Here is a 13,915-nt window from a genome sequence, read left to right as displayed (position 1 = left end):
TGAGACGATTGTAACAGAGGCCATGATGAGGACTGCTCTGTCACTAAACTTAAAGCTCTTTAAAACTAAGGTGAATATTCCTGTTAAAAACCAATACACATTCAGTAAAAAAAATAAAAAATACTATGGTGAATTCAGATTTACACTGACAATAGGATGTTATCTACAGTTTTTTCATTGTGTTATGGCACAGATACCACAGAGTAATTTATAAAAACTGACAGTGACAAATTCCTTTGTGACAACCACTTTTCATTACTAGAATCAGCGCCAAAAAACATTGTGTTATGGCACAGATACCACAGAGTAATTTATAAAAACTGACAGTGACAAATTCCTTTGTGACAACCACTTTCATTACTATAGTTTAATCAGCGCCAAAAAAACAACAACTTGAGCATTCAAATATCAGTGGTTATCTCTAGCTGTACAATAAAAATAATATCGCGGCTAAAGCATCAGAGGACATCATGAAAATTGATTTAACTAAATAAAAATCAAAACAAAAGGATTTTATGATTAACAAATTGTTTCTAAACAGTGACATCTATAACATAAAAACAATTCTCTACTTTAAGAGAAAAAAAAAAAGACTTTTGTAAAGCATATTTACACAACTGCTTTATCAACTACCAGATATTTGCGGTGAAATTTTACAGTGGTCACACAGTTCGCTCATGTCCAGAATATAGACAGTCTAAACTAACATTAAAAAGAAGTATTCCATAATCAGAAAAATGTGTTTAAATAACATTAATTTTTAAAGAGGTTCACTTTTCTTAAATTGTGAATTTCCATTTTTTTTTCCATTATAGCCAATGTTTTAATGGATTCATGTGGATTGTACAGAATTCATCAGAAATTGAACATGATTAGACGTGCACAGGATTTGATCATCCCTGTTCATTTTTCTCTATATATACAAAACTTTCTTTACACAGAAATAAAGATAACAGAACAAAACTGTTTAACAGTTATGACAACAAGACCATGTAAACTGTACATCATCTTTCATTTAAAAAAACACAATAACTTTCATATTTTTTGTGCATAAAATAAATATGCTCTTTTTTGGATGCTGGATATTATACTAGATTATAAATACTAGAATATATTATGGATAAACTTTTAATTCAGTACAAAAGTCTCTGCCTTTTAAAAAGTAGAAAACAAAAATAAAACGCATTAATAAAAGTAAGCAAAGTAAACGAGGTTTAAGAGGAAACTATGCGATTAGTCAAGTATCTTAAACATGTGACCCTGGAGCACAAAACCAGTCTTAAGTCGCTGGGGTGTATTTGTAGCAATAGCCAAAAATACATTGTATGGGTCAAAATTATAGATTTTTCTTTTATGCCAAAAATCATTAGGATATTAAGTAAAGATCATGTTCCATGAAGATATTTTGTAAATTTCCTACTGTAAATATATTAAAACTTAATTTTTGATCAGTAATATGCATTGCTAAGAACTTCATTTGGACAACTTTAAAGGCGATTTTCTCAATATTTAGATTTTTTTGCCCCCTTAGATTTCAGATTTTCAAATAGTTGTATCTCGGTCAAATATTGTCCTATCCTTACAAACCATACATCAATGGAAAGCTTATTTATTCAGCTGTATGTATATCTTATTTATTCAGCTGATATATACATCTCAATTTCGAAAAATGGACCCTTATGGCTGGTTTTGTGGTTCAGGTCACATATGACTATGTGAAAAAGAATGTGAAGGCACTTAAATCAATTTGTTTTCCTAGTGAAAAACAAGTGGAATCCAGCTTAAACTTATTAGAGAAAAACAAGCCAAGATGGCAGAGGAAGAAAATCCTGTCAAAGCAAGCTTTGCAAAACTGCAAACTATGTCAGGCACCTGTGATTACACCTGCTGGAAAACATTCATAGTTTTAAAAAAAGTCATCATAAAAAAAAAAAAAAAATTATTTGGGGTTGAAGTAAGGATATGTAGTAAATGGACAGTTTCATGGCTTTTTAGGAAAATCAAAACAAACACTCATGTACTTTCCCTCCCACACCCTGTGTGTGAAGTGTTTAGAGAATTTAGAGCTGCAGGCTCACATCCATCTAAAACAGAGCAGCATCTACAACCGCCCACATGCTCTCTTTTCTCTCAGTCCTTAAACTCAGTGCTTGCTGGTAAAGGGGAGTTTCAGTGTATGGATGGGCACATTTCTCTTCTCAGTTCTGGGGCTGAATGTCACTGGAATGCATGTCAAGTGGGTTGGATCGTGGTCATGAGGCTTGTTGGTTTTTTAGGGTAGGGTCAGGACACTCAGGATGTGTAACAGCAAGGGTCGAGGGCCAAGTAGTGCAGGATCATCGGACGTCAGTGGAGGCCTGTGTGATGAGGCAGCTCGACCCAGAGGGGTTAGAAATATTCAGCTCCTCCCTCAGGATCCCGCTTTCTGAGAGAGAAAGAGACTATTTCTATTTATTCACAATAATGCACTGGCATTCAAAAGTGTGGGGTAGGTACGATTTTTAAATGTTTTTAAGTCTCTTATGCTCATCGAGGCTGCATTTGTTGAAAACAGTTGCGCTGAAAGTTCAAAAGAACAGCATTAAAATAAAATAGATTTAAATGATAAAAAAGTTAAAATCTTTACTGTCACTTTTGAACAACTTAATGTCCCTGCTTTCAAAAAAATCGTACTGACCCCAAACTTTTAAACAGTACTTTAAATCTGTACCATCTCAGTTATCAGTCGATATTAAATTTTCACTATCGAATGATAGCTGTACAATAAAAAACTTTTTCCATCATCCAACATGTTTAGTTAATCTTTTAAAACTATAAAAATGAAATAACACTGTTTAAATGTCATTATTAGCAGATCTCAAAATTAATATCCAATTTTCATACTGTACATTATAATGTTATGATGCCTAAATTCTTTTGTAGCCTTTAAAATATCTGATTTGAGTTTTTAAGCGTTTATTTTTAATGCATATAGACAAAATAGTGTAAAATTTGAACACCAGCTACTTATCAGTTATCTGCCATAACTCAAAAATAACTATCAGCTTATCTATATCACCAGAGTTTTAATATCACTGCATCCTCCTTAATAATTAAGATGCTACAAACTAAACCGGAACGAATGAAAAGCGCTGTCAATGTGTGTCTCACCTTGAGTGGTAGTGTGGTTCAGGGGGATGGAGTGGGGCCGCGGATGTGTTGCTGTAGCTTGCAGGCTCTGGTTGGGCCTGGCTCAAATACCTGCTCACAAGAGCAGAACGATCCGGCACGTGTCTTATCTTTCAGGTCCTGTACATGTCGCGGCACCCCCTCCATCCTCTCCACGCTCAGCACGCCCCTGTGGCCGTCCTCCACTGGGGCACCCTCGTCATAGAAGAGCAGGCTGCGGGAGCGGACTACACACACAGAGAACAGAGTTACTCATGTCACATGCCTTGCTTGATTTGCTTACTTTGACTTGATTTGTATAGTGAAGAGAAGCGTTTTTTGGAGTGTTTAAGGGAGAAAGAAAGATTTGGAGTGAGCTATGCTCTTAGGCGAAACACGCATTTTCAGTTACTACAGCAACCTCATCGCCCTCATCCAATCGAAGCCCCTTTCAAGTGCAGCTTTGATAGAGCAGAAGGAGATGTGGCTCAGTGTGTGTTGTAAAGTTAAAAGACGATTGTAAAATCTGCTCAAAGGGAAGTAATGATTTCAATCTAAAACTCTCTGGGATGTCTTGACAGTAATTTGAGGGTGAGAATGGGCACTGGCGGCCCAGGAGCACCGCTAATAACTTTTAGAAGAGAGACGGCACTCTTTCAGTCTCACATGGGGGGAACGAAATAAGTGCTGCTGTCCAAGACACACAGCTATTAGCTGACTGGATAATTTAATGTGTCTGAAAGCCAGATGACCTACAAATAAATGCTTCTTTGCACATGTGCAGAGAAATTTAATCATATCATGCAAAGTACACAATGAAAGTTGATGATCTTAATTTACAGATTAGGGGCAGGGATGAAACATACCCTGGCTGGTGGTGTAGAGGTCACCTGAGGGCAGCGGTGCAGACTTCACCGTGTGTGAGGATGGTGAGGATAAGGAGGAAGAGTAGAGGGAGAGCTCGGGCAGGCAGGGAGCCAGTGAGCCCAGCACCAACACAAAACACAGCACCACCACCTGGCCAGGAGGAGGAACCACACACACGGTGAGCACACCGCCCCACTGTAATCTACTTGCACTACAGCTGACAGAGCAGCTCTGACCTGCCTTTACATGTTTAGGATTAAATGACTAAACTAAATTCAGTAAAGGAATAGTTCAACCAAAACCAAGCTTCTTCCAATGAAAAAGTTCTTCCCCTGTTGTTCTCTTACATCAAAATCCACCAACATATTTGTTTAGAAGAGTTTTGGCGTTGTAAATGACACTTGATCTGTGCATATTTCTCTCCCGATTCAGAATGAGACAACGCTTTCCCTGGAGAAAGCAATATTATGGATAGAGGACTCATATTTTAGCTGGAAGCAACAGTTTGAAGTTAAGAACGTCTTGCTTCTTACAAACATGTTTCACAAGATGTTAATTGATGGGCTGCAGTCATGTTTTGGATTATTGTAATGCTTTTATCAGCTGTTTGGACTCTCATTCTGACAGCACTCTTTCACTGCAGACGATCCATCACTGAGCAAGTGATGTAATGATACATTTCTCCAAATCTCTTCTGATGAAGAACCAAACTCATCTACATCTTGGATGGCCTGAGGTACATATTCAGCAAATTTTCATTTTCGGGTGAACTATTCCTTTATAACACTGGTTTGTTAGAAAGAAACACTAAGAAAATGTGTGTGTGAATATGAGCGTGTTGGAATAAATGCACATGCTTGTACAGTTAATGTGTATATATACCATTAGGCATGTTCCGGTCTGTGTGGAAGCGATCTTGCAGGACCGAGGCACTTTCCCGCTCACTAGAGCCTGAAGTCTTTGTAGCTGTTGGAGTAGAGACCTAAAGATGAGACAGAAAACACATCAAAAAAGAAGAATGATTAGTAAATTCTTTAGATCGCAGCATATTTGTCTACAGGCTATGCGTGTTCTTCTCAGTGCTGTTTTGTAACAGCAGGATCTTCTTATTCTCAAGCTCAGAGAGCATGTGAGGATAATACAGTTCTTACTCGTCACAGTGTTACATAAACTGAACTCCCCTTCACACTACTCACACAAATGCACTCCATAATGGGTGTTAATTTATTTCCCCTTCAATTACTTCCTTCTTCAGCAGCCAGTCAAACATACGCTTCCTCTCACACACAACTGCAACACTTATAGCCACAGGATCTGCGAGTATGATATAATGGCATGCTACGCATACTATTTTTGCAGTATGTATGCATGTATGGAATACTTCGATACTTGGATGACCTAGTTCAAAACTGTGCATTACACAAGTACAGTAGAGCAAATGGCGTGAGAAAACACATTCAACCTGGCCCTCCATTTTCAGTGTCATGAATGAACTGGAATTCAATTCAGCCCCATACTTTTCTCTTTCTTGACTGATTATATGATATAATGTTACACAAAATTACATTAAAAATTTATAACTATTTCAGAGATGATAACTGAACTTAATTAAACATGCAGTGTAATGAGATAATGACATATAGCTATGATATACATGTATGTACAAATATATTTAAACACATATTCCCCACTGTATACAGTATATAAGCAGTAACCTGTGTGCCTGTGTCCGTGCATGTAATCTCAGCAGCAGACTTTCTCAGCAATGATTCAGTTATAATACAAAAGGACATTGAGCTCCCTCTAGTGGAGTAACTAAGAAGCAACATCACATGCAATAATGAAGAGCTCCACCACCACCACCAGAGAGAGCCATTGCAACATGTTGGAAAACAAAACTAAAATACTACTTTACTATTTCATCAATTGGCAGACTCTTTTATCCAAAGCAACATACAGTACATTATAACAGAGACAGTCCCTCAGGAACCCTGGAGTTAACTTTCCCACTTGGCTAGATCACCCCGAAACAAACCTGTATATTAGTTTTCACCTAAACATACACATACAGAATCACTCATAATGAGTGCTCTAGACAATATGTTTTCAACATTGAGAGGGGCTCAGACCGCCCCACCTAGCAATAATAATCTCAATTTGATCGCCGCCTCTTTGAATTCTCTTAGATAACTCAAGAGAGACGGATCTATCCTAATAAGAATCAGCAGAGTGCCAACACACACGGTCTCTTTATCCTGTAATGAGGCACAGGCAGGCACCGTGCTGCGTGCTACTTCAAGTGTGTCGTTAATAATGGACCTGAGCCAATCCTCTATAAAAAGCACTACTATACACTTACACACACATACTCAAGTCACTCTTACCTACATACTAAGAACACTGATGACAGTAGCGAGCTACAATAAAGCTTCAATATCTGAAACAACAGTGAAATATCAACAGCACAAAAGCTGTGGGTCAGTAAGATTTTGTTTCTGAAAGACGTTTCTTATGCTCACCAAGGCTGCATTCCTTTGATCATAAATACAGTAACACAGTAATATTGTGAAATATTTTAGTTTAAGCTAACTGTTTTCAATTTGAATATATTATCAAATGTAATTTATTCAAATAATGGCAAAGCTGAATTTTCAGCAGCAAATTTCAGCATCTCTAGATCCTTCAGGAATCATTCTAATATGCTGATTTGGTGCTCAAGAAACATTTATTATTATTGTTTCAATGTTGAAAACAGTTGTGCTGCTTAATATTTTTTGTGGAAACCACAATACATGGTTTTCTGTATTCTTTATAATTAGAAAGTTTAAAAGAACAGCAGTTATTTGTAATACAAATATTTTGTAACATTATACACATCTCTTTACTGTCCTTTTGATCAAAGCAATGCATCCTAATTTCTTAATTATTTCTTAAATTCACAAAAAAAAATGACTGACCCCAAACTTTTATTAACCCTTTAACTTTTTTTTGCATGTTTTCAATAAATTACCCTCAAAAAATTAATTCTAAACATTTCCAAACCTATACTATACAGCATACTTTCATGTACAGAACACAGAAGAATATATTTTAAGAATGTGTATTTGTTCATAAAATGAAAGTCAGCATACTCCAAAAACACTGAACCATTCTTCAAAAAAACTTTTATGTTCCACAGAAGAAAGAAACTCATACAGGTTTGTAACGACATGATAATTAAATGATAAGAATTAAAAGACAGAATTTTCATTTTGGGTGAACTACCCCTTTAAGTGCTGCTCTCTTCAATAAGGTTTTACAGTTAATCCACAAAAAAAGAGCTGACTTTGATAACACCCTATCCCCCATGGTGCTCTCTCTTTCTGTCTCTCTAAACAGTAGGAACAGACAGCACCCTGTCGACAGCGCCTATGTTCTAACTAGGCCACCCAGGAGAGAATGAAAAGGTACTGCTCTATACGATCAGAAGGGGAGGTTAAGACCTGCGTGCATCTGGACCGACTTAGCAACACCTGCGAAGAGGCTGCTGCATACACGTACCGCAAATACGGTTACAATTACATTTATTAAAATCCACCTATAAAGTATTCACTGTAATTAAACACAAGCACACATGTTCTCTCACCTGTTGGCATTCTCGAGCGTCTCTACTTTTTTCCACAGTTCATTGTTCTCTGAAGTATAGTTCTCAACTCTGAGGAGGAGAGAGAGAGAGCGTGTTATTGCACACAGTCACAATGACAGACTGAAACACATAAATAAACCGTTTCCATACATAACCCTGTCGGCTTGACTGACTACAGCATGGTGGAAAAAGCAGTGTATGTGTGTGTCCAGTGTGAGTCCAGTCTCTCCAGCACATTATCCAAACCCTGAGAGCCCAACAGCAGCTCAACAGGGAAAATTACTCATGCAAACGCACACACACCCCAATGAGTGCATGGACTGTAGCCATTGGCCGCATTCACACAACAAAAGCCATAAAATAGCATGCAGGATATAGAGTATTTTGCAGGGAGAGGGTGTGCAGGGGTGAGAGAGAAGAGAGGATTAAAGGAGAGGAGGTCAACGAAGAGAAAGGATGATGAAGGCACCAAGAAAATATAGAGGAGAGTGGATGCTAGACAAACAATGCAAGAGGGGGGAAGAGAAAATAAGAGCAGGAGAGAAAAGAAAAGCAGTCAGAAAGCGAGAGGGAAGAGGTAGAGAACAAAGGAGTAGAGTAGGAGAGACAATTACTTTTTCTCCAAACACTCCACGTATTCCTTCTTCTTCCTGCGGCTTTCCTGTGCAGAGATCTAAGACAAAAAAAAACGCATCTACGTCAGCATTGAAGTATTATGTCTATGTATGTGTGTATATATATATATATATATATATGCACCAATATCATATAATAGGAGGATTCTAACGGAATTGATTCAATATTAATAGTATGTGATCATATACCTTATTTTTGATTTTCCTGCGCACCCGTTTGAGGGCTTTCTCCTCAGTTTTGGTGAGCGGTAGTTTGTTGGGGACAGGATATCCCTCAGCAATCAAAGTCCTCTTCTCTTCCTCTGTCAGCATCAAAGGGCCTGATGTTCCTTGCAGCTTCTGCATTACAACACAAGTCAGCGTTTTTCACTCTGTATATGTGTATATATGAATTTCCATTTGGATTATATAAAATGAGCGTGCTGTGTTACATGCTGAAATTGCGTTTGACTCACATGCGGGGCAGTGAGGAGAGGGGACGAGGAGATGGCTGTGGAGGTTCGGGCCTGTAGCCGGGCAGGGCTGGACGGAGGCAGTGAATGTGGGCTCTGCAGGTGGCCAGGGCTTAATGGTGGCAGTGAATGTGGGCTCTGGGATCCGTCGCTGTCGCTGCCATGGCTGCTGGGAGGAGTGGGCGGCAACCGCAGATGCTCATCTGTTGGGAACAAAGATATAATCGTGACACCTGTGACTCGTTCACTCCTTGACATTCACATCTTAATGATCAGGTTTGATTCCGTACTCATGCTACACAAACACGGCAAATTAAAATGGGCTTTTGAGCAATGCCAGGCCAAGGTGTGAAACTGAAAATCAGTCTATTCACCTGTCATCATGAAAAACCAATAAAGCCTGATCCTTTTGGAGCTTTCAGGCATTTCGCACACAGCACATGCATGCACAATGCTTCTAAGTGTGGTGAGTGTTGGATTGATCATGTGTTTGGTCTGGCAATGTCCCATTACATACACAGCACTGCTGTTGTTTTTGGATGAGCATAATGAAAGGACATCATCCTGCCAGACAGACAGCGCACGCACAACACTTGCAGGTGCTATAGGTTGCTTGCCATTAGCAGATTTTCATCCAAAATGATGTGTGGTATACTGAGGGGACAGTCACACTGGTGAAACCTAGGGTTAAGTGCCTTTTCTCAGCAGCACAATTGTGGTAGGGCAGGACTTAATTTAAACCTGTAATCTTAGTATTACGAGCTCAGATCCTAAAAATGGTCTAGAACCAACATTAAACATTAATGACTGTATTAAATAACAGCAAAGTGTATGTTTGTAGTACATACATGTAGATCTACCTTATTAATATCATGACCATCCAGTTACTTTACCGTTCAAAAATTTGGCCTATATAAATATACAGCAAGAATAAAACTTTCTTTTGCACTGCCCATTCATCAAAGAATTCTGAAAACGTGTCACTGTTTCCACAAACATATTGAGCACGAAGCAGCACAACTGTTTTTAACATAAGAAATATTTCTTAAGCACCAAATCAGCATATTAGAATGATTTCTGAAGGATCATGTGACACTGAAGACTGGAGTAATGACTGCTGAAAATTCAGCTTTTCCATTATAGCAAAAAAAAAAAAAAAAACCTTCATTTTAAAATCAGAAAACATTTTAAATTGTAATTTCTAATCTTCAATATTTCAAAATATTGTCATTTTGCTGCATTTTTTATCAAATAAAATGTGTCCATAATGAGCATAAGTAAATAAATAAAAACTGACCACAATATGCAAACAATTCACTCTATACAACAGACTAAAATGCAATACTCAAGTTGCATCAGACTTGGTTTTCATCAATGGGCCATTCAGAAAGAGCTAAAGTTGAGATCTGAGAGACTGTCAAACACATGCAAAAGTTAAATAAAGAAACACTCACACTAAGCCTCATTTCCTCTGGAAAAGGAACACACAATTAGAGTATTTATAACCCTAAACTTACCGTAGAGCAAGGAAGCAGAATAAAAGAGAATTTGCTTAGTTTTGCCATCTTTAAACTAGTGTGGAAGAACTGCACTGGTCATATGTGGCAACTAAGTGCTATATGTTGAGTACATTAGTTTGTTGTTGTGCATCTAAAGTAGAGGGCTACTGTGCATGCTTTTTTTAGCCTTGTATTTAAAGTACAGTCATGGTATAAAAGTACAATTGCTGTGTTTTCAATGCTGGGCCCCAGCACAGGTTGCTGGAATGCTACAGTCACTAACAGGGATCTTAACTAGCTAAACCAGCAAGACTCACTTGGTCAAATTGCTTTATCATAAAGACCATGCTGTTTCAGTGCAGGGCTGAAGAGAGATTTCACACCCACCTGAGGGCACACTGAGGAACTGGTTCACCTCTCTGGGCTCTGCTTTGATGGCAGGAACAGAGTTTGAGCTCAGGTCTTTGGAACTCTAACAACAAAAACAAACAGCAAAACAATCATTAATGCCAACATGACATCAAATTCCTGGTCTCACACAATTAATATGTGCATTTGTGTGTTATATATTTTAATATTTAATCAAAGTTTGCTTGCCACTAAAATGACTTTCATGTTCTCACCCTAATTTTTTTTTTATTCGTTAAATATCCTGTATCACTCAAAAATATGGCACATTAAGGAAGTGAAATGAAATTCTCATTCATTACAACATACAGCAGATGCTTATTCACTGTTTTCTCAATGCACGTTACAGCAATATGTGGCATAGAGACATCATTCAGCTTTATCTGCGAGCCTCTGATGATATCAGGCTGCAGTGGTCTGTAGTATTTAATGATTTTTGATGGTACTCAACTGTTAGGGTACTGGACTAAATGTGCTTCATGCTGGATGTCTGAGACCGTAAACACAGCTGAAGGCAGACTCAAACTGTTTACACTGACAGAGCAAAGGCTACCCGCCTGCTAACCACACACAGTCTGGCCAGCCACCAACCATCATGCACAAGTGAGGTGACATGAACCTTAGATCAGAGGGGCTGTTGTACCCTTCACTTTTCTTCATGCCTCCCTCTTATTATTTTATGGGTCAGTGGACGGCATTCCCCACCAACTTGAACTAGTAAAGGCCTTTGTACAAAAAGACTAAAATACTGTGCTGTAAAAATTTCAGAGGTGTGCTATTAGCTGGAAAGTTGTCAGGCTATATTATAACTTGCAATGCTGCATTTACTGCCACAGGCAGGGTTCCTATATTATGAAAGCATCCTTATGTGTACTGTATTTAGAAACTGAACACCACCTACACTGAATCAAATGAGCAAGAGTGCTGTTGATATGCTATTGATATTTAGTATGACAGTGCGAAGTAGAACAAAAACGTAGATTTTAAACACAACAGCATCATTAGCCATGTCCTATTTTTCTGTGTTACCTGCACCCAGATATCACTGTTTATTTGTCAGCAAAAGTCTGCCAGATTATTCAAAATGCAACTTTTGGTGACAAACAAATGGGGATATCTGGGTGCAGGTAACACTGAGAAATAGTACACACTATTCATTTACATATACTACCATCATAGTAACAAAACAAAGCTGGTTAAAAATCAGCAAACTTAACCTTTATTGAATCAGTTGAGTCAATGATTCAAGGACTTCATAAGTTCCATAATGAATCACTGTTTTAAATAAAAATCTTTGAAGAAGATCTTCAAAGATCTTCTTCAAAGAAGATTCGGTTCTGCCAATGATTCATTAAGTTGATAGGCTAAGAAGAGTATGTGAAAGAGTAGTACGTACAAATTCATAGTTTTCATAAAAAAGCAGGCAAAAAGTACCCAGATGGTCAACTGCTTCTGCAGAGATTCGAAAGTACAAATATCAAGATGTCACAGGAGATAAGTTGTAAATGGCAGTGAAGCGCCGCGACTAAGCTGTAAGTCACATGACAATGACAATTTGGGGATGTAGTATGTCTGGGTTTCATTCATACTACACGCATTAATACTATATAGACCTTTTTTTTAAATAGTCCAATGTAGTACCTCCAGTACCAGGCTGTATGTGCACTGCATAGCTTAGTCACCTGTCGCAACATACTTGTGTAATGATTTAACATGCAGAGAATCACTGAAAAATCTCTACCACTATACACCCTGCCAAGCCTCAGATACAGATACAAATAAACTGTAAATACAGAATCTTTCAAAAGTGTCTATGAAAACATATTTCAAATAGCTAATACAATGTACCTTCCTTCTCTTCTAGTCACGCTTCATTAAAATTAAACTACAGCAAAATCAGGTCATTTTCTGTTTTAGTTGGACCAATAACTTGGACTTCTTCAACTTCCAAGGTGGCCTCAAAAAGGATCCAAAGCACTGCCTGAGGATTATGTAATATATACAGATCATGAATTATGGTTATTATGGTGCTCCATTTCTTAATGCCATGTTATATATGGTTTGTGTTTATCTGGTGAGAGCTGCTCTTCCTGTGGCACACGGTCACATGAGGACGTTCTCCAGTACAGCTGCACCGACAATACAGCAGAACCCAGTGGGATGTCAGAACAGCTTTACGCCATGTGCGTGTCTTGCTGCCCTTCTTAAATAAAGGACATGTGCTTACATAAACCCCATCAATCCTGAATATTATTTCATCTAGCCAAGTTATTCTTGACAGCACTTCTCGCTTTTTAAATTTCAAGCGAAAAATGTTCAGTCCCTTGTTCTGTTTGTTTGCTTATTTTGATGACCGGTATCTTCACACAGCACAATCCAGCTCCCTGGAGAGGGCAGGGTTTATGGGAGCCATTGGAAAGTCTGGCCTGAGTTAGTGTCAAGTCAAGGAGAAGAGAGCAGTTCCATGGCTCTGATGCTCAAAGAGAGTCCGGTGCCAGATCTGAGAGGCCTCAGCAGCCACAAAGAACTAATCTACTCTCAACTCAACACTGATGCTGCTGGAGCTGATTCCCATGCTTCAGTGAGTTCAACTCCTCACACACACACACACACACACACTCGTACTGCGAACATGTTCACTGGGCAGAGAAGTCGAGCAAGCTGCCAGCTGAGCAAAAGAGCACATGAAGCACGTGTGAGAATGCTTTTCATTGTCATACTAACACAATGGTCCGTCTGGTGTGCAGTGTGTGTAAGGTTCACCATCATTAGCTCACTTACATCTGTTGATATCCACTCTAGAGTAACATCTACCTGACTAATACAACAAGCATTTTACTCTAACGTCAGTTTTTAAGATTAGTTGCAGGATGACCAGATGTACCTTCTCCCCTGTGTGGTTCCTCAGTGGCGGAGCGGCAAGAGTGAGGGGGTGTGAGCAAGTGCTTGTGTTGGCCAGAGGGGGCGCTGTATCAGGGCAGTTCTCTGACATCAGGCTGGGCTCCTGCTTCACTAGAATGGCTGTTAGATTCTGACTGAACGACCACATCCCTTCGGAGTCTGAGGAAAGAAATAACAGGCTCAAACAAACAGAAAACAGAGAAAAGGTACTGACTGTAAAAGTTTTTTTAAGAAATGCTTTGGGGAATGACATATGGAATGATAATACTTAATAAATAAAGTCTCTCAAAAGACACAAGGATCACATCAAATCAATCAGATGTTAAAAAACAGGGATAGCTGCTGAATAAAGCACAAAGCACAAATTCAACAGTTGAACAT

General features: G+C 38.5%; 1 protein-coding gene across 1 annotated transcript; it reads right to left on the bottom strand.

Annotated features, from left to right (window-relative positions):
* Window positions 1–1,887: 1,887 nt before the first annotated feature.
* On the bottom strand, window positions 1,888–13,682 carry LOC107554591 (cyclic AMP-responsive element-binding protein 3-like protein 1). The gene is made up of 10 exons (XM_016237153.1): window positions 13,518–13,682; window positions 10,613–10,697; window positions 8,730–8,929; window positions 8,464–8,613; window positions 8,254–8,312; window positions 7,640–7,708; window positions 4,897–4,996; window positions 4,014–4,164; window positions 3,151–3,395; window positions 1,888–2,425 (listed from the first exon to the last, which is right to left on the bottom strand). The coding sequence occupies exons 1-9, from the start codon at window positions 13,680–13,682 to the stop codon at window positions 3,169–3,171; spliced, it is 1,206 nt and encodes a 401-aa protein (XP_016092639.1). The 3' UTR covers window positions 1,888–2,425; window positions 3,151–3,168.
* Between the last annotated feature and the right edge of the window lie 233 nt (window positions 13,683–13,915).

Source organism: Sinocyclocheilus grahami, unplaced genomic scaffold (assembly GCF_001515645.1).
Source record: "Sinocyclocheilus grahami isolate Dianchi unplaced genomic scaffold, SAMN03320097.WGS_v1.1 scaffold508.1, whole genome shotgun sequence".
NCBI classification, from domain to species: domain Eukaryota; kingdom Metazoa; phylum Chordata; class Actinopteri; order Cypriniformes; family Cyprinidae; genus Sinocyclocheilus; species Sinocyclocheilus grahami.
Note: the sequence above shows the minus strand (reverse complement) of the source record. Positions and strands in the feature narration are given on the sequence as shown.